Here is a 23,001-nt window from a genome sequence, read left to right on the forward strand (position 1 = left end):
TTTTCTAATTTTAATAATTCTACTATGTAATATTTGATTTTATTTAAGTATTACCATGTAATAATTTTAAGTATCTTAAGCACAGGCAGTATGGAAGACCAAGACAAAAAAAAACTTTATAAATATTTAATCTTGTAGATTAATTTAAGGATTTTATTTGTTAAATATTGTTATTTGATTTACTGAGTAGAACTCTGTGATATGATTTACTGAATGAAAGTTTTCCCTTTGGGTTTTGGATAAAGAATTCCTAGGCCTGGTGTGGTGGCTCACACCTGTAATCCCAGCACTTTGGGAGGCTGAGGTGGATGGATCACTTGAGTTCAGGAGTTTGAGACCAGCCTGGCCAACATGACAAAACCTCATCTCTACTAAAAATACAAAAATTAGCCAGGTATGGTGGCAGACGCCTGTAATCCCAGCTACTTGGGAGGCTGAGGCATGAGAATCACTTGAACCTGGGAGGTGGAGGTTGCAGTGAGCCGAGATTGTGCCACCGTACTCCAGCCTGGGCAACAGATCAAGATTCCCTCTTAAAAAAAAAATTATTCCTGAAAAAGAGAATGTTTCAGATTTGTAACATTATTTTTTTATTTCTGTGACCACATCTTTCTGCATGTTCTCTAGTATTATGGAAATTATATAGAAATCTCATTTAAGAACATGTCTCAAGCTTTTACTTTTTCTTTTCAGTTATTATAGTTGGAGGTTTAGATGTAAAACAAATATATTAGTACACATACATTTTCCCTACACAGGATAAGGATGTAGGTTGAAGGTATTTGAATAGATTTTTAGCTTAGTTTCTTCTGTTGGATAAGAAACCAACTCTTGATTTTTTTATTTTAAAATGAAGTGAAAGCTTTAGGAATCTTACGAGGCAATAAATGAGACTGTGTATATATAAGGTGGATCATAATAAATTTTAGTATTTTTTCAATGGTGGTTATTCAGTTGAAAGAGGAAATGAAAACTTGACCTTGGAAGTCTTATGTAATTCTTATCTCCTTGTTCCAAAAAGGATAGTAACTGTTTATATGTTTGTTTGTTTGTTTGTTTTTAGGTTTTTGGTGATTAATTAAGATTTATCTTATTCACAGATTAAATTGTTGTGTCATTAAATGGCATGAAGTATCTGTTAGTACAGGTTGAATTGAATAGGAAACATACTTAATATTTATTCTTGCAATTAAGTATAGAATCTAAACAATCTTCTCGGAAGCTAATTTAAATGCAGAAGCTGGCACTGTAACTTTAAGGCTTGGTTTCTAATTTGGTACCTTTTATTGTTATTAAATTATGCAATTATTTTAAAATTTGTCTTAAGTTGTAGCAATTTGGGGGAATGGTAATAAAGGTTGAATATCCCTAATCTGAAAATCCTAAATGCTCTAAAATTTGAAACTTTTTGAACACTGACGTGACATTCAAAGGAATGCCCATTGGAACATTTTGGATTTCAGTTTTTCAGATTAGGGATGCTTAACCAGTGTAATGTAAAATATTCCTAAATCAGAAAAATTTCTGATCCTAAGCATTTCAGATAAGGGGTAATCAACCTGTACATTTAAGGGTTTAAGTACTTCATGGCTCAAATGGGTAGAAGGTGAACAGATTGTAAACAGGGGAGCAGGGAAATCCTCTGTTTTGAATAGAGTTCAGACACCCTTAGTTTCATTGGGTTCACATGTACCTGATCTCATCTGCTTTTCTTTCTTTAGGAATTTGGAGTAGTTTCAAATACAAGATTGACTGCTGCTGCTACTTCTGTATGTAAGTGCAAAAAGTATATCTGCTTTAAGGATATTATTTGAAGAAAGCTCCAGAGTACATACTTTTTTTTTTTTTGGTTTATGAGACATATGAGAGATTGGTTGACTTTGTTAAATTTCCTGAGGATAACTTTATGTCTAGTGTATTTGGCAAAAAATCAAGCTAAAAACTGTTTTGTTTTTTTAAAAAAAACACAGTGTTATGAGCATTAAAAAGATATTACTTTTAATGTTAAAAATAGATAGTAATTTCCAATGCAAGACACCAAGTAAAAAAAAAAATAGTAATTATCAATCCAAAAACATCAACTCAGTGGCTTTTAATCTTGTAAGAGTAAAGAAAAAATTTCATTTCCTAATTTTATTATATTGTATTGTTTTCTATTGACTATTATGTCATTCTTATGGGTGGAATAAACAATTTAGCACCCATGTCTGTCTTCGATGGGAATTAGATGCTTCAAACCTCCATATTTAAAAACACCATGCAGAAAAAAAGCTGACTCTGTAGTCAGTGGAGCTAACTTTTAGCTCCAGTTGTTACTAAGTAGCTATGTTTTTTCTTTTTTGAGACGGAGTACTGCCCTGTCACCTGGACTGTAGTGCAGTGGCGTGATGTCGGCTCACTGCAACCTCCACCTCCCAGGTTCAAGCAATTCTGGTGCCTCAGCCTCCTGAGTAGCTGGGATTATAGGCGCATACCACCATGCCCGGCTAATTTTTGTATTTTTCATAGAAATGGGGTTTTAGCACACTGGCCAGGCTGGTCTTGAACTCTTGACTTTTTGATCTGCCTGCCTTGGCCTCCCAAAATGCTGGGATTACAGGTGTGAGCCACTGCACACAGCCTACTAATTTTTATATTTTGGGTCATTCCCCTTTCTGAGATAGTATTATAATCTAATTCAGTCTTTTCCATGTCACATCTTAATTCTTTTAAGGGTAGAAGATTGATAATCAGTTTTGCCAAAAAGTTTAATATACCAAATATATCACATTGAAGAGGCATTAAATTGCCCTCTAAAAAAATCAAACTATTAAAAAATTGTAAAATGACTAGAAGGAATTCTTACCAGAATGTTAGCAGTGTTCATCTCTGCCCAGTAGATTATAGGGGTCTTATTTTCTTTTTTGTTTAGTCTCTGTTTTCTAAACTTTTTAGAAAGTTTATGTATTTCTTAATTTGAGGTACCTATTATTAAAGTTTGTTTATTTACATTTTTCATGCAAAGACTTAAAAAGTACATTCATAAGAGGTTTTGGTTACCAATAAATAGGAAAATCTTATAATAGGCTACTTTATTTATTTCATAAATTTTATAGTGTATTACATAGGCCCAGGCTGCTTGGGTCTCAGATTTTTTTTTCTTTTTTCTTTTTTTTTTATTGAGACGGAGTTTTGCTGTTGTTATCCAGACTGGAGTGCAATGGCGTGATCTCAGCTCACCGCAACCTCCGCCTCCTGGGTTCAAGCAATTCTCCTGCCTCAGCCTCCTGAGTAGCTGGGACTACAGGCACGTGCCACCATGCCCAGCTAATTTTTGTATTTTTAGTAGAGACGGGGCTTCACCTTGTTGACCAGGATGGTCTCGATCTCTTGTCATGATCCACCCGCCTCGGCCTCCCGGAGTGCTGGGATTATAGGCGTGAGCCACTGCACCCGGCCTGGGTTTCAGATTTTAACTCTAGTGCTTTCTGTGGGACAAACTGAGCAAAATTCTTCTTTGTGCCTTAGTTTCCTCATCTTGCAGATGAGGATATTAATATAATATCTATGTTGTTGGTTTGTTATGACGATCAAATGAGTTAATATTTATAAAGCTTTTAGAATAGTGCCTTGCCTACTATGTTACTTCGCTGAGGCTGCCGTAACAAAATGCCACAGAATAGGTGGCTTAAACAACAGAAATGTATTTTCTCATAGTTTTAGAGCATGTAAATCCAAGATCAAGGTGTCTGGCTAGTCATACATGGACTTTTCTCTGTGCAAAAACACTCCCGGTTTGCCATCTTCTTCATGTAAGGACAATAGTCCTATAGAATTAGGCCCACTTATGTCCTCATTTAATCTTTTTTTTTTTGAGACAGAGTCTCATTCTGTTGCCCAGGCTGGAGTGTAGTGGCTGGAGTGCAGTGGCACGATCTTGACTCACTGCAGCCTCCACCTCCCAGGTTCAAGTGATTATCATGTCTCAGCCTCTGAGTAGCTGGAACTACAGGCACGTGCCACCACACCGGGTTAATTTTTGTATTTTTTAGTAGTGATGAGGTTTCACCATGTTGACCAAACTGGTCTTGATCTCCTGACCTCGTGATCTGCCTGCCTCAGCCTCCCAAAGTGCTGGATTACAGGCATAAACCATCGTGCCTGGCCTGTCCTCATTTAATTGTATCCCTGTAAAGGCCATCTCTCCAAATCCAGTCACATTCTGAGGTACTAGGAGTTAGGGATTCACCATGAATTTTTAGAGGGAGACATATATTGGTCCACAATACTCAGTAAACTTTAGGGGCTATCATCATCTTCAATGACAACAACATTATTACTGGAAAACACTGTACCAATGCAGTGACATTGGCACCAAGATAAAATACATACAAGGAATTTAAGAACAACAACAACAAAAAGACAGACATATACAAATATTAATGTAGAAGGAAATAAATAGTATAAGAGAGTTACAGAGAATGCAGTGATTATTTTGAGTTGGAAAAGATTGTTGGATGAACCCTGAAAGGATTAAATAGAATTTAGTGAAGAAAGTTGAACTGGGGAAAGCTCATAAGTTACATTAACTAAATTGTGAGTAAGGAAATAGTGGGGAAAAAATCCTTACCTGACTAGTATCAGTTAATAGAGGGCCTTCAATGCTAGACGAAGGAACTTGCACTTTGTTCTATTGAAAGTAATTAAAGTTTTATTTTTATTTCTTTATTTTTATATTTTCTCTCTTTCTTTCTTTATTTTTGAGATGGAGTTTCACTCTTATGGTCCAGGCTGGAGTACAATGATACGATCTCAGCTCACTGCAACCTCCATCTCCTGGGTTTAATTGATTCTCCTGGCTCAGCCTCCTGAGTAGTTGGAATTACAGGCCTGTGCCACCACGCCCGGCTAGTTTTGTATTTTTAGTAGAGACAGGGTTTCTCCATGTTGGTCAGGCTGGTCTCCAATTCCCGACCTCAGGTGATCCGCCCACCTCGGCCTCCCAAAGTGCTGGGATTACAGGCGTGAGCCACTGTGCCCGGCCATGTGTTGTGTGTGTGTGTGTGTGTGTGTGTGTGTATCTTAATTTAAAAACAAAAAACTTCTGAAATACAGTGAAACTGCAAACTGTATTGAGTGCTGTCACTTACCACAGGGTGCTGGGAGAAATAAAACCTAACAAGTTTAAAGTGGACAAAATAATTTTTTAAGTTGCTGAAGTCATCCCAGTGAACACTAATAAAGGCTTACTAATGTATTGGCAGCCAGCAAGAACAACAAACGAGCGAGATTTGAGTGATGGAGCCAGCAGGACTTGTAAAAAGATGGGAGTTAAAAAGAGTTAGAAATGTGTTTTGAGGTTTTTTGCATGGGCATTGGAGAGCTGAATGTGGCACCAGAAAAAGAGAATAAGTGAGTTCTGAAAAGGATTAAATTTAATCTTTGGCATTCTAAGTATAAATGTGTAAAGTAGAACATCCTCTTAAAAATGTGAGGTCAGCAGTAGAAATGCGGAATTTGATAACATTTAAGAGTTGCATAGGCCAGGCATGGTGGTTCATGCCTGTAATCCCAACACTTTGGGAGTTTGGGGCTGGAGGATAGCTTGAGGACAGGAGTTCAAGATCAGCCTGGACAGCATAGCAAGATTTCAGCTCTGCAAAAAATTAAAAACTAACTGGGCATGGTGGCACAGATCTGTAGTCCTAGCTACTCAACTAGTCTGAGGTGGGAGGGTTTCCTGAGCCCAGGAGTTCAAGGTTGCACTACGTTATGATTATGACACTGCACTCCAGCCTGGGCAACAGAGTAAGACTCCGTCTCTAAAATATAAAAAAAAGATGGCTGGGCACGTTGGCTCACGCCTGTAATCCAGCATGTTGTCTGAGGCTGAGGCGGGCGGATCACGAGGTCAGGAGATCAAGACAATCCTGGCTAACATGGTGAAACCCTGTCTCTACTAAAAATAAAAATAAAAAATTAGCTGGGTGTGCTGGCACATGCCTGCAGTCCTAGGCTACTCAGGAGGCTGAAGCAGGAGAATCACTTGGACTCCTGAGGCAGAGGTCGCAGTGAGCCGAGATCGCGCCACTGCACTCCAGCATGGGCGGCAAAGGAAGACTCTCTCAAAAAAAAAAAAAAAAAGAGTTGCACAATGTCTTATGCTTGGGAGGGTTGCCTGAGCCCAGGAGTTCAAGGTTGCAGTAAACTACAATTATGCCACTGTACTCCAGCCTGGGCAACAGAGTAAAGAGTAAGACTGTCTCTAAAAATTAAAAGAGTTGCACAGTGTCTTAGGCTGCATAGAAAAAGATGTGAATCAAAGGAAAAAAACAGATCTTTGAGAGAGAACATAATGTCATTAACAATGTGGGGGTGGAGGTAAGAAGCCAGATTGCAAGGAATTAAGAAGTGAGTAGGTGCTGAGAAATGAATAATCTAACTATATTACAAAGCATATGAAACAACTTCAGTGAAGGGAATTAGGGGGAAAGGTGTCAACATAAGTAACTTTGGAAATGATTAGAGTGTAAGATTAAAGGCAAAAAAGAACTATACATAAGCACTTACTCTAGTTGATAAAGTTGTTACCCATGGGTATACAAGTTAACGATTCTGATAATGCTATACATGTATATGGGAATTAAATAATTATGTAAATTGATAGCAAATGTTTGCGAGCCAGGTTTCTCATTCTTGGAGTGGGAATTTACAGATAAGAAAAGGGTTGGAGACAGCATGAACTCATGTACCTTAACACAATATGGATGGTTACATATAGAAATATTTATAGATATATGTATATAAATGGGTTAATGTGTGTATTTCTTGGCTTTCTCAGCTGAAAGAGTCTATAAGCAATGATATTCCAGTAGCAGTGAGCTCACCTAGTACCCATATCTTGGTTTGTAATATCATTCTCCAATAAAAGATACCAGGGCTCCTTGGAGAAATGACTGATTCCAGGACTGGGGCAGGAAATACACACGATGGACCTGGAGCACCTCATAATGCCAGTAATTAAGAAGTATTCAAAACAAACAAGAAAAACAAAAACCTACGTTGATGAGGGTATGTCAAAAAGGATATAGTAGCCTACTAAGAGAGCTCCCACTGACCAAAGCTGAAAGAATTTGAGCAACAAAATTTTAAAAATAGCATTGGATAGGCCGGGTGCGGTGGCTCAAGCCTGTAATCCCAGCACTTTGGGAGGCCGAGGCGGGTGGATCACGAGGTCAAGAGATCGAGACCATCCTGGTCAACATGGTGAAACCCCGTCTCTACTAATACAAAAAATTAGCTGGACATGGTGGCACGTGCCTGTAATCCCAGCTACTCAGGAGGCTGAGGCAGGAGAATTGCCTGAACCCAGGAGGCGGAGGTTGCGGTGAGCCGAGATCGCGCCATTGCACTCCAGCCTGGGTAACAAGAGCGAAACTCCGTCTCAAAAAAAAAAAAAAAAAAAAAAAAAGCATTGGATAATAACTCAAAGTATAAACTAAATATCCATGAGTCCATATAAATGAGGGAGAAGAGACAAGTCTTCCACGCAGAAGAATTCCGAATAATATATGTAGCTACTCTGCCCTCAAGTAGAGTGAGCATAAATCCCCACTCCTAAGGTGCTGGCTGTACATGTTAACTTCCTGCTAATGTGTATAATTTATACATTATGGAAAGAGAGGAAAAAAGTAACTTTACAATGGAGAAACCTGACAAATACTGCCTTAGCCAGGCAATCAAGGCCAATAGCCAACAGTGATAAATCACATTAATAGCATGTATCCTTGATGTGATATGATGAGGATGGTACTTTATATCTGTAGTCTTCCTTTCAAAAACCCATTTTCTCTAGTCTGAGAAAAACATCAGACAAATTCCAGTAGAGGGGCATTCTACAAAATACTTGACTCTGGTACTCCTAAAAACTGTTGAAGCCATCAAAAACAAGAAAAGGCTAGAAAACTGTCACAGCCAAACAGTCTCAGGAAACATGACAAATAAATGTGATATCCTAGATGAGACCCTAGGATAGAAAAAGGACATTGGTACAAACTAAGGAGATATGAAAAAACTATGGAGTTCAGTTAATAATAACATTTCAATATTGGGTCAGTAATTGTTGCAAATGTGCCATACTAACGTAAGATGTGAATAATAGGGGAAGCTGGGTGAAGGCATGTCTTAGTCCATTTGGGCTACTATAAGAAAGTACCATAGACTGGGTGGCTTTCACAACATACATTTATTTCTCCCAGTTCTAGGGGCTGAGAAGTCTATAACAGTAGGTATAAGAGAACTGTGTGCATGATCTTCTGAGTTTTTGAGTCTACAAAAACAAAAGGCAGAGGAATACAATTAGGTAGTTCGTTTTGCTTTTTTTAAGGGAAATTTGAGCATATTAGTATGTGATGGAAGATTACTGAAGGAGGAAAGGTTAAAGATGGGAAAAATAATAAGAAATATCAATTGAATAAATGATAATAAGTGCCTAAGTGGTAAGACAAACAATAGAGAGGAGGGAATGTATTTTTCTCCAATTTGTAAGAAAAGGATTAGAAGACAGAAAAAAATGCAGAGCAGTTTTAGTGTGGAGTAACAGACATATTGTGACAGCATCAGGTAACTCTAATCTTGATAGAGGTGTTAGGTGTTAAGGTCCAGGAGATGGGGATGTAGATTTGTTTTATATACAGAGATAATTTTACCTTGATTGTCTACCATTATTAAAGAACCTGTTTTGCTGGTATGCTTTACATCTTATTGACATCACAAGGATTTGTAAAACTCAGAAACCTTAATAGGTCCATCTTAAATTAAAGGAGACAAGAAAGGAAAGATAATTTCCTAATGTCAAGTTTAAATAATTCTAGGTTTCAATCCTGGCGATGTTACACATCTAAGTTAGCTGTAGGGCACTTAATTTGCAAAACAAATCTTTGAAAATATGCAGAGGTTTCAGTGTGTTGCAGAGGTTTCATAGTGCTGGGCTCAGTAATTCCAGCACTTGGGAAGCCAAGGTGGGTGGATCACGAGGTCAAGAGATCGAGACCATCCTGGCCAACATGTTGAAACCCTGTTTCTAAAAATACAAAAATTAGTTGGGCATGGTGGCTCAAGCCTGTAGTCCTGGCTACTCGGGAGGCTGAGGCAGGAGCATTGCTTGAACCTGGGAGGTGGACGTTGCAGTGAGCCGAGATCACGCGACTGCACTCCCGCCTGGCAACACAACAAGACTCCATTTCAAAAAAAATAAAAAATAAAATAGAGTGCATAGAAGAAATGGAATTCCTTTTTTTTTTTTCTTCCCAGATAGTCTCACTCTGACACCCAAGCTGGACTACAGTGGCACAACATCAGCTCACTGCAACCTCCACCTCTCGGGTTCAAGCAATTCTTCTGCCTCAGCCTCCCGAGTAGGCGTGCTACAGACTTGTGCCACTATGCCCCGCTAATTTTTGTATTTTTACTAGAGATGGGGTTTCACCATGTTGGCCAGGCTGGTCTCAAACTTCTAACTTCAGGTGATCCACATGCCTTGGTGTCCCAAAGTGCTAATTATAGGCAAGAGGCACCATGCCCGGCCAGAAATGGAATTTCTTTTAATCTCAGTGAAATCACTTGGGCTTTGTACAAATGGAAGCTGACACCAAAAAGATCTTTTAGGATCTGTCAATAGTTACTTGGTTGAATTAAGTGTATTATAATGGCATGAATACAATTTTCTCAAATAGTACTTATATGTATATGCTCACAGCATTTTAAGAAGATGGGGGATGGATGGTTAACATTGTTTTTTCATTTGTACTTTATTTAGTGACTAATAAAGTAATAGATAATAGAGTAGTAACTTCATGTATGTGTGGCATTAAACAAAACTCTAGAGACCTTTGCACATATGTTAATGCTTTTATTAAAATATATATTTTGATAAATACCTGGTCATTGTAAAAAGTTTAGAAAATGGTGCACTATCCTCCCAATATTTTATATGTATATTTTTTACCAATTGTATATATTGTAAACACATACATAACCCCTGTGTTCCTTCTAAGCTCAGTCACTGGAAAACGGGAGAATACCATTCTGTAGTTGAAAACATTTTAGAAATGATAAAAGCCAGTGAGGTTTTTTTTTTCTGATCTTTTTCTTTTTTAAACGTCAGAACCCTTTCTTAAAGTAGTAATTATAAAATTAAAGCTGTCTTGGATGTCCTACCACCCAGTCTTTCCCCTTCCCTGAAATCAAAAATCTGGGTCCCTAAGTATTGCCAAGAATTCCTACTGAAAATAATTTTGCTCAACTCTCTAATATTCTGCTCTGTTAAAAGAATTTTGAGTTAATTCATTTCCCATTTTCTCAGTTAAAATTTTTTTTTTATTTTCTGCAGTAAAAACTAGATTTTCATATGCCTTTCCAAAGGAATTTCCTTATAGGATGAATCATGTAAGTATATGGTATAAAATAAAACACTTATCAAAGCTTTATATAAACTAGCTCTATTTTATATTAGACTAAATTTAATAGTTTCCTAGAAATAGCAGTTTCAGATATTACATGAATACAGACATTATTCTAAATTAAAGCTAAATAGCTTTTACCATTAAAAAAAAAAAACTTCATAGTAGTGATTATCAACCCTGGCTGCTCATTAAATCACCTTGGGAGCTTGTATATAATATTGATGTTGGATTTTCCAGAACAACTAAATTAGAACTTTCAGGCTTGGAGCTCCCAACATTGATACTGTGTAAAAGCTCCCAGGTGATACTACTATTCAGCTGGGATTAAAAACCACTTTAATGGAACAGTATGAAATATAAGGGGAATTTCTATTGACATTTTAATAGGCATGTCCTTCTTTTTCCACTTTGCAAGGGATTTGTTTATTCTCTTTAAGCTATATTGTTTTAAGTAGAAATAATTGTATTTTTGCATTTGCTGAGTAGAAAGTATACTGGAAAATCTGATGTTTTTACAGGATATTTTAAATAAAAGTGAGTAATAAGAATGCTTGTGAGAAGCTGGCTTTTCCTTACAAGGATTAAAATTTCTATAATCATAATTTGATATGTAATATAGTAAAGAGTAATTTTTATTGCATATATTGATTTTAATGTAAATTGTGTTTATTGTCTGGATTTTTAAGACTTTTTAGTAAAAATTTTTTATAAATTACTATAATGTCTATAATTTATATTAGATTAAGTAGACTTATCTAATTTGGTTTTAAGTTGACATTTCATTGATAGTCTTTTCTTTAAACAGATACTAGAATGTGAATTCTATCTGTTAGAACTAATGGTAAGTATATCTTCTGTGATTAATAGATTAAAACATTTTCAAATTTAATGAAGTTGGAAATTATTTAAAGAAATGATATTAGGGAGATACATTTTAAAACCGTCCACCTGATATGTGATAGTGAAATCATGGTAACCTATTTATATTAGCGTCTGTATTCTCTCTGAAGCCTGTAAAATACTTTATACATCCTACTTAGAATGGGAAAACTTTTCTATTCTATAGTAAGTAACTGTAATAAAAGTATTACAAACAGACAAGTCAGGACATTAAACCACTGTAAATTATGTGCACAATTTGTGTGTGCGTGCAGTGTTATTTAAAGATAGATTATGTCTTTGGCAGAATTCTGCTCCTCCAGTTGGGAATTATGGATTTATAGGCTAATAAGAGGTTTCAGTGTGTTGCAGATGTGACACTTTGAGTCTCTAAGGGAATGAATGGATGCTGACTGACTGCCAACCGATTTATCAAGGTATATTCCAGAGAGAGCACTGCCTTCACTATTATAGTAGAGTTTAGGGCTATCATACTGCTTCCTTAAGCAAATAAAAGGGAAGCAAGCATGAGTTAATGAAATTCACTTTGAAATAATACAATTACAAATGAGTTGGGTAATGATATCATTTTTGTGTTGTAATAAATCTGTTTTTTATACATACACATTTTTTAAACTGTTTCTAGGATTGTTGCTTGATAGTGTATCATCCTTATAGACCTTTGCTCCAGTATGTGCAGGACATGGGCCAAGAAGACATGTTGCTTCCCCTTGCATGGTAATTAGAACAGAAGTTATTAATAGTGTAACATGTTATTAGATAGGAAGGTTGACAACTAAATATGAAGTTCAGTATTTTTAAAGTCATTAAACTGTTGCCCCAAGATATTTTATGTTGAGCAAAATACCATTTGTTTAATTTTAATAACTGTAGTGGAGTAAATAACAAAATGAAAACCATCCTAAATTATCTGTTCTATAAATATACCTATTAAAATTTAATTTTATATGAAACACAGACTGTTAACATAAAAATTAAGACTGAAGCTATCTTTAAAGTAATCAGAATACTTTTTGGTAGTATGTAACGCACATATACATTTACTGTATAACTTCTGGTTTTTTAATTTGATTTTCTGATTTTTAAAAAATTAGAAAAATGTGTTTATAATTTATGAGATTTTGAAATTTAAAGTATATTTAGCTGTAATTTTATTCATTGATATATGTGTATTTGTTGTCACATTCATGTATCTATCCTTTTGCCTTGATGTTTTCACTTTTATAGCTGTGCTTCAGTAATATAAAAGGAAATAAATGTGTACAAAGATGGGAAATCTGGCCCTCTCTGGAGGAAATGTACAGATGAGGTAGATCTGCTTTCAGTAATAATATGATTTACATTTCTATAGGAGGATAGTGAATGATACCTACAGAACGGATCTTTGCCTACTGTATCCTCCTTTCATGATAGCTTTAGGTATGTAAGCATGGTGTGCCTTTATTAGTTAAATTGTTATAAACCTATTTAGGTCATCCTAAACTAAATTTCACCCTATTGTACTTTATGTTTCTATGTTCCATGAAGTAATAGACTCATCCTTGCATGTGAACTTTCAATAATATGAACTGCAACTGACACAAATCAGGATTATTGTTCCCCCACCCCCTTTTCTTTAGTTAAGTTTTTTCATTTTTTTTGAAACCATTCAAAGTAGTTTTAATCAGTGTCTGAAAAGAATGTATTTGTTTGTTTACAGGGAAAAGTTCAGAATTAAGCCAGTATTAGTTGTAGCATGTAAAATAATTGGGCTTGTCTTTCATATCCTGAACCCAAACACAAGTACTCAGGTTGAGTAAAGGAGCATTTGTGGTCCATAATGCCTGGCTAGAGAAAGAAGTTAGCTACATTCATTCTACTGTCTGTGGAAGGCAGTGCTGTAATGGGTGGAGTCAGATAGTCCTAGGCTTAAACTTTACTTCCTTTACAATTGTGGGAAAATTATCTGACCTTTCTGTGTTTGGGTCCTTAATTGTAAAATGGAGAGGATACTAATTCCATAGAGTCATTTGAAGAATTAAATGAGATAGTTTGTAGAGCACCAAATAATGCCTGCTATATATTGGGTACTTGTTAATTTCTTTTATTTTCCTTTCCCTTCTATTGATTTTTTTTTTTTTTTTTTTTTTTTGAGATAGAGTCTCGTTCTATCTCCTAGGCTGCAGTACAGTGGTGTGATCTCGGCTTACTGCAACCTCCACTCCCTGGGTTCAAGCACTTCTCCTGCCTCAGCCTCCTGAGTAGCTACAGGAGGATGACAGGTGTGCACCACCACACCTGGCTAATTTTTGTATTTTTAGTAGAGTTGGGGTTTCGACATGTTGGCCAGACTGGTCTTGAACTCCTGACCTCAAGTGATCCACCTGCCTTGGCCTCTCAAAGTGCTGGGATTACAGGCATGAGCCACCGCACCCAGTCCCTTCTATTGATTTTTATAACTCCGTCCTCTTGATTTTCCCCTTATTTTCTATTAGTTTCTCTTTGTTTCTTTGTTCAATTATTCCTTAAATGTTGATGTTTCTTGTCTTTCTTACATCAGGGCTGACAAATACGTTATACTTACACTTCTGTATTACTGGCAGCTCCCTGAAAGGACTGGATTTTAAGGGATTTTGAAGTGGTGTCTGGGTTCAGTGGGTAGGATAGGTAGGAAGGAAGGGATAACAGAACATGTGTCACATCTTTGCCATCACTGCTTTCTGTCTTGGGTACTTTCACTGAGATTCATAGCTTCCATAATCACTTATGTGCTGAAACATTGAAATTTCTTTAGCCAAGAGCTAGCCACTTGGCAGTTCTTATAACCATCTTCCTTTTACACAGCTCCACTTGGCATCTCACCAGCACCTCAGACTCATGATGAGGATTGAGCTCATCACTTTGTGCCAAAATATGTTCCTCCTTTTAATGTCTTTGCCAGCTTGGTGAATAGCACTAGTTGTTTACCTTAGTTGGAAACCCAGCAGTTAGGCCCTTTCGTCTCCCTCAATACCCACATGTAGTTGGTTACCAATACATTTTCTGCCTTCCTCTCTATTGTCCCTTCTGTAATCTCATAGTCGTCTTCTCATTTCTATCCATGTTACCACAGCAGTCTCCTAACTGGCTTATTACTACTCTCAAGCATTCCCATGCCCAGAGAGCTGATCTATCCTCCACACTGTTGAGCTAGGCTAGTGGTTTCAACGGGGCATAATTTTGTCCCCAAGGGCACATTTGGCAATGTTTGGTTTTAGCTGTCATAACTAGGGTTGGGTGGTACTGGCATCTAGTAGGTAGAAGCCGGGGATGCTGCCAAGCATCTTGTAGTATGCAAGACAGTGTCAAACAATTGTCCAATCTAAGATGTCAGTAGTGCCAAGATGGAGAAACCCGGCACTAGCAAGATTTGTCTCCTAACTTATATACATGCTATTTATCTTCTCCATTGTCATTTTTTTAAATAAGATTTGGCTTAGATACCACCTCTTCAGTGACCCTCCTCCTACCCTTTCAGCATCACCACAGTCTGGGTTTAGGATGCTTTCTCAATCTCCAGTGTACTCTATGCATATTCATGTTAATAGCATTTTCCACTGCATTTTAATTTCCTGTTTTTATTATTTCAGTCCTTTAGTTTTTTAACCCCTTCTTGACCTAAGCCCTACTCATAGCTTTGTCTTAGGGCAACCAGTGTGTAAATTCACATTTGAGTTGCTGTTTGCCTAGAATGTCATCCTTAGCAAAGTAATATGGGTAACCAGACCAAGGAATATAACTTAAGCTGGGGTGGGTTCAGGGTAGCCAGGCTGCTCAGTAGAAATTGTTCTAGGCAAAATTGTGATGTAGATTCTTTTCTTTGAACACTTTTACTATCTTTGTTAGTTTATATTGTATATAACATATATAACTAATATTGTATACAGTATATTACATTTGTTTTCATCTTTGTTTGATTACAATACTGAATTCTGTAAGGATGTGCCCAACTTTCACATAATGTGATCATATGTTCTAATAATGAAAGGAAAGAAAAAGGTGAGGCAACACTGCATTTTTGTGTGTGTGTGTGAGATAGAGTTTCATTCTTGTTGCCCAGGCTGGAGTGCAATGGCGCGATCTTGGCTCACTGCAGCCTCTGCCTCCTGGGTTCAAGCGATTCTCCTGCCTCGGCCTCCCGAGTAGCTGGGATTACAGGCATGTGCCACCACGCCCAGCTAATTTTGTATTTTTAGTAGAGGTGGTTTCTCCATGTTGGTCAGGCTGGTTTCAAACTCTCGACCTGAGGTGATTTACCTGCCTTGGCCTCACAAAATGCTGGGATTACAGGCGTGAGCCACTGCGCCCAGTGCAACATTGCTTTTAATTGAAATGTAGAAACATGGTCAACGTTGTTAAAACCTAGTGTGTTAATTGACATTTTTGTTTGTTTTTGTCACACTGACTTTTTGTCACACTGACTTCTGGGTGCAGTTTAACTGCTACTTTGTGTACTGCCCAGGGATAACTCCCCTTTTCTCTTCTCATTGGATGTTTTTCCCTCTTTAACATGCCTGACTCTCAAGGCAACTGCAGCATGACTGGCACACAGTAAGGACCAGACATCAAGAAACTTGATGTAATTTAGTAATTTTTTTCTGTCTCAGATTAAGTTGATGAGATGGTCAATGGTAACTCTCATATGTAGCTGTATAATTGTTTTAAAGAGTGTTGGAAAATACACAGGAAATTTGTAGTGAAAAATCTTTGTTAGAATCATATATTCTGTGTTTGTAGTTAAACATGGACAGTGGTCTCTCATTTTCATTTCAGCTTGCCTACATGTAGCCTGTGTTGTACAGCAGAAAGATGCCAGGCAATGGTTTGCTGAGCTTTCTGTGGATATGGAGAAGGTATTCTGTAAAATTCCCTTAGTTGTATGTAAACTTGAATGTCTAAAAATTAATGTCATATTTACTTATCATGAGCCTAAAATCTTATGATGTCCCCCAGGCTCAGAAGATTATTGGTTACAAAATATTAAGAAACATGGGCTGGGTACAGTGGCTCCCGCCTGTAATCCCACCACTTAGGGAGGCCCAGGTGGGTGGATCACCTAAGGTCAGGAATTCAAGACCTGACCAATATGGTGAAACCCCAGCTCTACTAAAAATACAAAAATCAGCTGGGCATAGTGGCACACACCTGTAGTCCCAGCTACTTGGGAGGCTGAGAGAATTCTTGAACTCGAGAGGCAGAGGTTGCAGTGAGCCAAGATCGCACCACTGCACTCTGGCCTGGGCAACAGATCGAGACTCCATCTCAAAACAAATCAACAAACAAAACATGTTTGGTGGGAAAAGTTAATGCTGATTATTTAAGTTATGTATCTCTTTTCAGTTTAGGATTAAGCATAATGGTAAGCTTTTGGTTTGATTTGTTGCAAAGTAGCCTCTAATTCCCAAGATTATTTTAAAAGCTCCCTGGTAACCACTGAATACAACCGTGAAGTGCTGTAACATAGCCTGTCTCCTGGCAAAATGGCTTTTGCTGTGTTTCTAGCTTTTTTGCTCAAATGTTAAATGCATTAAAATTAATCCTAATGTAAGAGTCTACTGAGGTGGGAAAAAAGGGCTAATTTGGAAACTAGTTATTTTAAATTTGTAGCTGCCGATTTTTCAGTACCTTAACTTATGTATAGTTAACAGAGAATCAAAACATCTTTTGTGCACTATCCCCCATTAAGTTGTTGAAAACAATTTATATTAGAGGAGTATGCTCTATAGTGGTATATTCCTTCATGATTAGAACCTTTATTCTTAGTAAGTTCCAGTTTAAAAGATGTCATCAGATGGAAGGAAATCAACTGTAGAGATAGATAAGAACGGACAGTACATACGTGCTGAAAAGTGAGGGGCCAGAAGGAAAATCCTAAACGGCACTGTAGTGAAAAATACTGCTTTCAGATTTATCAGGATTGTCTAACCTAACCTGAGCACTTAGGGACAGAGACTATTTACTGTTTTCTGAGGGTTGTCTAATAAGTGATTTGTGCTCTTTATATAAGAAATATTGCTTGTTTTTGCCACTAAGAACTTTTCTAATATTTTCTTCTAGATTTTGGAAATAATCAGGGTTATTTTAAAACTATATGAGCAGTGGAAGAATTTCGATGAAAGAAAAGAGATGGCAACTATACTTAGTAAGATGCCAAAACCAAAACCACCTCCAAACAGGTACTTTGTAGACTTTAATTATTGTCATTTAATTATATATAATACTTAACGTACTTTCCTTAGATTATGTTGTTTTGTATCTTTTTTAAAAACATTTCTTCCAAAATTTCATGATCCATGTTAATTTTATTTTTTAAATTTGTGACTTGATTATGTCTCATTTAAAAAAGTAATAATCTGATTAGTAACTTTTCCTAATGCAGTAGAGGTGTATTACAGGTATCTCTCAACATATGGTCATATACCATAAATTTAAAGTTGACAGCATTAGCAATTTCATCTGAAATTCAGGCAGAATTCAGAACTGTAGTACTGTAGTAGTTTCATGTCAGTTTGACTCTGTGCCATCGTTTTTTTTTTTTTTTTACTGCTGGCTATTGTCCTGTTTTATAAATTTCAGTAGCAATTTTCAAAAATTTCAGTGAATGATCTGATATTGTAAAGATAAATAATTTTGGTTTTTAAGTGACCCTAAGATCCACAGCACATAAGAATATAATTTTGCTAAAAATGAATCACCTGTGCTGAGATTTTTCTTGTTGTTGTTATTGTTGGGGGTGTGTGTGTGTGTGTGTGTGTGTGTTTTAAGTAGGATCTGTTCATTTAGTTCTGTGGTTCTTAGCCCTCACTGTATATCATTTCATTTGGGGCAGGGAGAAAAAGTCAGCAGAGAAATAAAGAAATGCTATCCATCTTCATTGTTTCTTTAGAAGAATGATGGTTATATAACAAGATAGATTTATGGATTGCTACTGATAAGTTAATGTTACAATTTGGAAAAAGTTAATATTTATTCAAGGAGCTGTTTAAGGCAGTCATTGAAACAGCTACCTTTGGATGCATTTTTTGCAGAAATTCCCTGAGTGATTCTCCACTAGTGGCAGGGCCTGAAGCTGCAAGATGATGGTGGACAAGATAAGGCAATAATCCTATTGCCACAGTTACTGGTATTTTCAGTTTTAGTTATTTTTAAGTATTCAGCATTTTCCAGGAAATTATATTTCTTTCTGACTTATAAAGGTTTGCTGTATTTATATGTTTTTTTTTGAACATTTCTTGTTTTTCATAAATAGTAGGAATAGGATTTTATATGTAAGATTTAATTTTATAGGAAATTTGTTTAGAAGAAGCTATAATCTCTATGTTGAGTGATACCTGTAATAACAATGAAATCCCATACCCTAATTTAAAGTTTTTGAGTGTATATGGACACTAACTTCCAGAATGCTTGTTATGTGTGAGGGCACAAAGTTACATAAGAATAAAAACATAAAACCAAATGTTAGTCTTCTGGATTTTAATTTTTCACGTGTCTTATAATGAGGAATGTCTTTGTTTTATATTGTTGTGCCATAGAATAATGAACTTTAAAGTTAGTAGGCTTATCAGGTTGTTAAAATGGATCTTTTAATTGGTATAAAATCTCTTTCTTCCCCATTTGAACAGTGAAGGAGAGCAGGGTCCAAATGGAAGTCAGAACTCTAGCTACAGCCAATCTTAAAACATTCCGAAGAATTCCATAGTGGACTGCTTGGAAATAAACCATTGGACAGATTCAGTAATGTCTTCAGTGGAACACAAATGAAAATGAATAGCTTGTTTCTGTCAAGCATATTGGAAAGTGATTTTATTTTTGCAAAATAAGTTTTTCTTTATCTAATATGATTCTAGTACATAATTGATTAAAATCTCTTGATTATAAATGTTTGGAAAGGTTCTAAGGGGACCTACAGACAGACATACATAGACATTTCAAAATTAATAGCTTTTGATTAGTATAATATTTCTTAATTTGGATAATAGAAATTGTAGCTTTTAATTAAGCCAGGAAACATGAAGCATAATTTGTTTAAAATTCTCTTTGGTCATTGAGGGACCAAAAAAGGACGTAAAATTTACAGTCAGTATATGAGGGGTTTTTTCCCCTCCTTAAGTTTAACTTTAAAATTGTATTTAAGGAATCAAATCTTACAAAATCCTGGAAGATTTTGGTAACGATGTTGATAATTTCAGGGAAATTAATCAAGTACCTATATTGATTTAAAAGTGTATTTTATTCAATAGTTTGAGGATCTTGCCATGGAAGATACTAGCCCAGCCTAGCAGAAAAGTGCAATATGTATAGCATACTTTGACATTTTAAAAGCTGTATTCCATAACCATTTTGAAATGCTGGGCAAACTACATGAAGTTATTTATAATTAATTCACAGCTAATCAGGCATTTTGAAAGCTTAATTGGATTAAAAAACCATAATGTTGGAATTTGATAAAATTTTAATGTTGATTTTTACTGTGAAAAGTTTTTTATAAGATAAACACACCCTAGTTTAATTTTGTGTCTTGGTGTGGATTTACAAATTTGCTACAAGTATTCTGAGCCAGGAACACAATCAGGTTTCAGGCCAGTTTGATAACTGGCTGTCCTTAATTCTAATATGAGAGTAGGACATCATACTAAATGTTATGTCAGTGGGACATACTGTCAGTGGGACGTACTGTCTGTGGAACTTAGCAAATTAATATTTTCTTCAGACTTGAAGGAGAGTGATAAATAAAATTTGGAGTCATAGGATATTGATGTACAATTGAAGGATTAAACATTTTTAATCAGTTGTGGACAATGGCTTATTAAATTAAATGTTGACTTCCTAGTATAAAACTGCAAGAATAAAAGTAAGTTCTCCAGCTTTATCGACCAGTGTCTTGAATTTATCTTTTTGAATTTGCCTGATGTTGTTTTTTGAGAATTCTTCCTTAAGTATTAAATCCTTTTATAGGTTGTCAAGGGGGTAATTTCAAATCGTTTATAAACAGATTTTAAATAGAAAATTTATTTCTGATGGAGGGTATCAGATGAGCTGGAAAGGGATGTGTAAAGTCAAACTGCTGATATATACAGGTTTCCTAGGCTTCTGTTAAGATAAGAAATAAAATGAAAAAGCTCTCCTCAGGTCTGAAGGAATTAATGTTGGGCTTAGGTAGGACCTATAGTCTTTGTAAGTTTTTATTTTTAAAATTAATTTATTTTTAAAATTAATACCATGCCTCATAGTTTTGTTTTCAGTCTCTTATTGTGGAAAATTTAAAACAACATATACAGGAGTAAAGTAGTGTAAGGAACCTCCATGTCCCTATCACCCATCTTCAGAAGTTATCAATTTACGGCCAATTTTATTTCATCTGAACTCCCACCCACTTCCCCCAAGTTACCATCCCCCATCTTATTTTGAAACAAATCCTGGATAGCATATAATTTTATCCATAAATATTTCAGCATGTATTCCTAATAGCTCTTTTAAAAAACTAAAAGTATTATTGTGCCTCAAAAAGAATTAGTAAAAATAGTATCAGATTTTCAGTTATTTCACAAATATAAAAATTGTTAAAGAGTTCTAGTCAGGATCTAAATAAGGGCCACACATTACAATTTATTGACAAATCTTTTGTCTTTTTATTATCATTATTTTTAGACAGAGTCTCGCTCTATTGCCCAGGCAGAAGTACAGTGGTGCAGTCTTGCTCACTGCAGCTTCTTCCTCCGAGGTTCAAGCGATTCTCCTGCCTTAGCCTTCAGAGTAGCTGGGATTACATGCCACCAAGCCTGGCTAATTTTTTGTGTTTTTTATTAGAGATGGGGCTTTGCCATGTTAGCCAGGCTAGTCTGGAGCTCCTGGCCTTAAGTGATCTGTCTGCTTCGGCCTCACAAAGTATTGAGATTACAGGTGTGAACCACTGCACTGGGCAATGTCTTTTTAAATTCACGAATTCCTTCTCCCTCACATTTTTAAAATTCCTGTTTTTGGTTTGCTTATCTACTTAGAGTCTCTCACCATCTGGATTTTGCTGATTGATTGCATCCTTGACATGCCATTTATTGTGTTATTTTCTCCTCCATATTTTCTGTAAATTGGTAATTGAATCTATAGGCTTGATCAGATTCAGGCTCACTTGTTTGCTTCTGTTTTTTTTTTTTTTTTTTAGACTGCTGTATAAATAAAATAGTAGTCTTTAATCAGGAAATAAAAAATGGTTGAAATTCTCTTTCTATGATTTAATAGCAGCCATTGATGATATATATTGTTTTTAAAAATCAAGTATTACCATAGGTGCACTGTCCAGTATAATAGCTGCTAACTACATGTCGTTATTGAACACTTAAAATGTGGCTAGTGTGAATTGAGATGTGCTGTAAATGTAAAAATAAATGTTGGGTTTCAAATAGTACAAGATCTCTAATACGTTTATGATTACATATTTTAAATGGTATTTTGGATACACAGGATTAAATAAAAAATTAAAATTAATTTCACTTTATTTTTAAATTTTTTAAATATAAGATTTCAAATCATGTAATAGCTTGCATTAAAATTCCATTGAGCCAGGTGCGGTGGCTCATGTCTGTAATCCCAGCACTTTGGGAGGCTGAGGTGGGTGGATCACTTGAGTTCAGGAGTTCGAGACCAGCCTGGCCAACATGGTGAAACCCCATCTGTACTAAAAAATACGAAAATTAGCCAGGCGTTGTGGCATGCAGCTACTCAGAAGGCTGAGGCAGGAGAATTGCTTGAGCCTGGGAGGCAGAGGTTGTGGTGAGCTGAAATCGTGCTATTGCACTCTAGCCTGGGCAGCCTGGACAATAGAATGAGGCTCTATCTCAAAAAAAGAAAAAAAATTATATTGGACAGTGTTACTGTAAGACACCAGAGAGTAAATGTTAGACCCCAGTCCCATTCTCCCTACCTCTCATTCCCATTCGGCAGAGGCAGCCATTTTCAACTTTTAGTCACTTCTCTGTTTACTTGTGCATTTCCAAGTAACAACGTTTTAATTATAACATTTATTTGAACGCTTATTAAAAATATGCCAATTATTTTCTAAGCTCTCTGCATTTATGAAGTAAATTCTTAAAACAGTCATTTTAGAGATGAAGAAACTCTGGAGCAGAAATATTAAGTAATTTACACAGTCACAGATTAAATAAGTGACAGAGTTTGGATTAGATTCTGATTCTTAGTATCTGGGCATTTGGCCAGACATGGTGGCTCACGCCTATAATCCTAGCACTTTGGGAGGTTGAGGCAAGAGGATTGAGGCCAAGAGTTTGAGACCAACTTAGGTAACAAAGCAAGACTCCTCTGACTCTGTTTATTAAAAACTAAATAAAGTCTTTTTTTAAATCTGGGGATCTAACCTCCAAATGTATTGCCATATTGCCTCATCTGCTTATATTTCCCTCATTTTTTAAAAAAGTATAAATATTATCTAATTCCCTGCTATGGAAGATGAAGATTATGCTTTTCATACTTCTCCCCCTATTCTCCTTCCCCAACCTGATCTTACACTGGCATGTCTACTAATTGTATAATTTTTGTTAAATTCATATCTAATATATAAACAAATAATATTGCCTTCTATAGTATACTATGATTACCATTTTCTTTTATATTTTTGTATTTCTGGAAG

At 36.1% G+C, this 23,001-nt stretch overlaps 1 protein-coding gene across 3 annotated transcripts in view; it reads left to right on the forward strand.

Moving 5' to 3' along the window:
• The window catches only part of CCNC (cyclin C), a 28,520-nt gene extending 8,291 nt beyond the window's left edge, over nt 1–20,229 (forward strand). For 2 of the 3 annotated variants that reach the window (XM_012444184.3, XM_012444186.3), the window contains 8 exons: nt 1,722–1,773; nt 10,370–10,425; nt 11,248–11,283; nt 11,968–12,059; nt 12,694–12,761; nt 16,134–16,213; nt 17,418–17,536; nt 18,983–20,229. In XM_012444184.3, coding sequence (XP_012299607.1) covers nt 1,722–1,773; nt 10,370–10,425; nt 11,248–11,283; nt 11,968–12,059; nt 12,694–12,761; nt 16,134–16,213; nt 17,418–17,536; nt 18,983–19,037 — 558 coding nt within the window. In that variant the 3' untranslated portion in view covers nt 19,038–20,229. Of the gene's footprint in view, nt 1–1,721; nt 1,774–10,369; nt 10,426–11,247; nt 11,284–11,967; nt 12,060–12,693; nt 12,762–16,133; nt 16,214–17,417; nt 17,537–18,388; nt 18,484–18,982 lie in introns of all 3 variants that reach the window. The other variant, XM_012444185.3, reaches the window with a different exon arrangement.
• Nucleotides 20,230–23,001: the final 2,772 nt, after the last annotated feature.

Source organism: Aotus nancymaae, unplaced genomic scaffold (assembly GCF_030222135.1).
Source record: "Aotus nancymaae isolate 86718 unplaced genomic scaffold, 86718_ANA_hifiasm-v0.15.2.pri h1tg000040l, whole genome shotgun sequence".
NCBI classification, from domain to species: Eukaryota; Metazoa; Chordata; class Mammalia; order Primates; family Aotidae; genus Aotus; species Aotus nancymaae.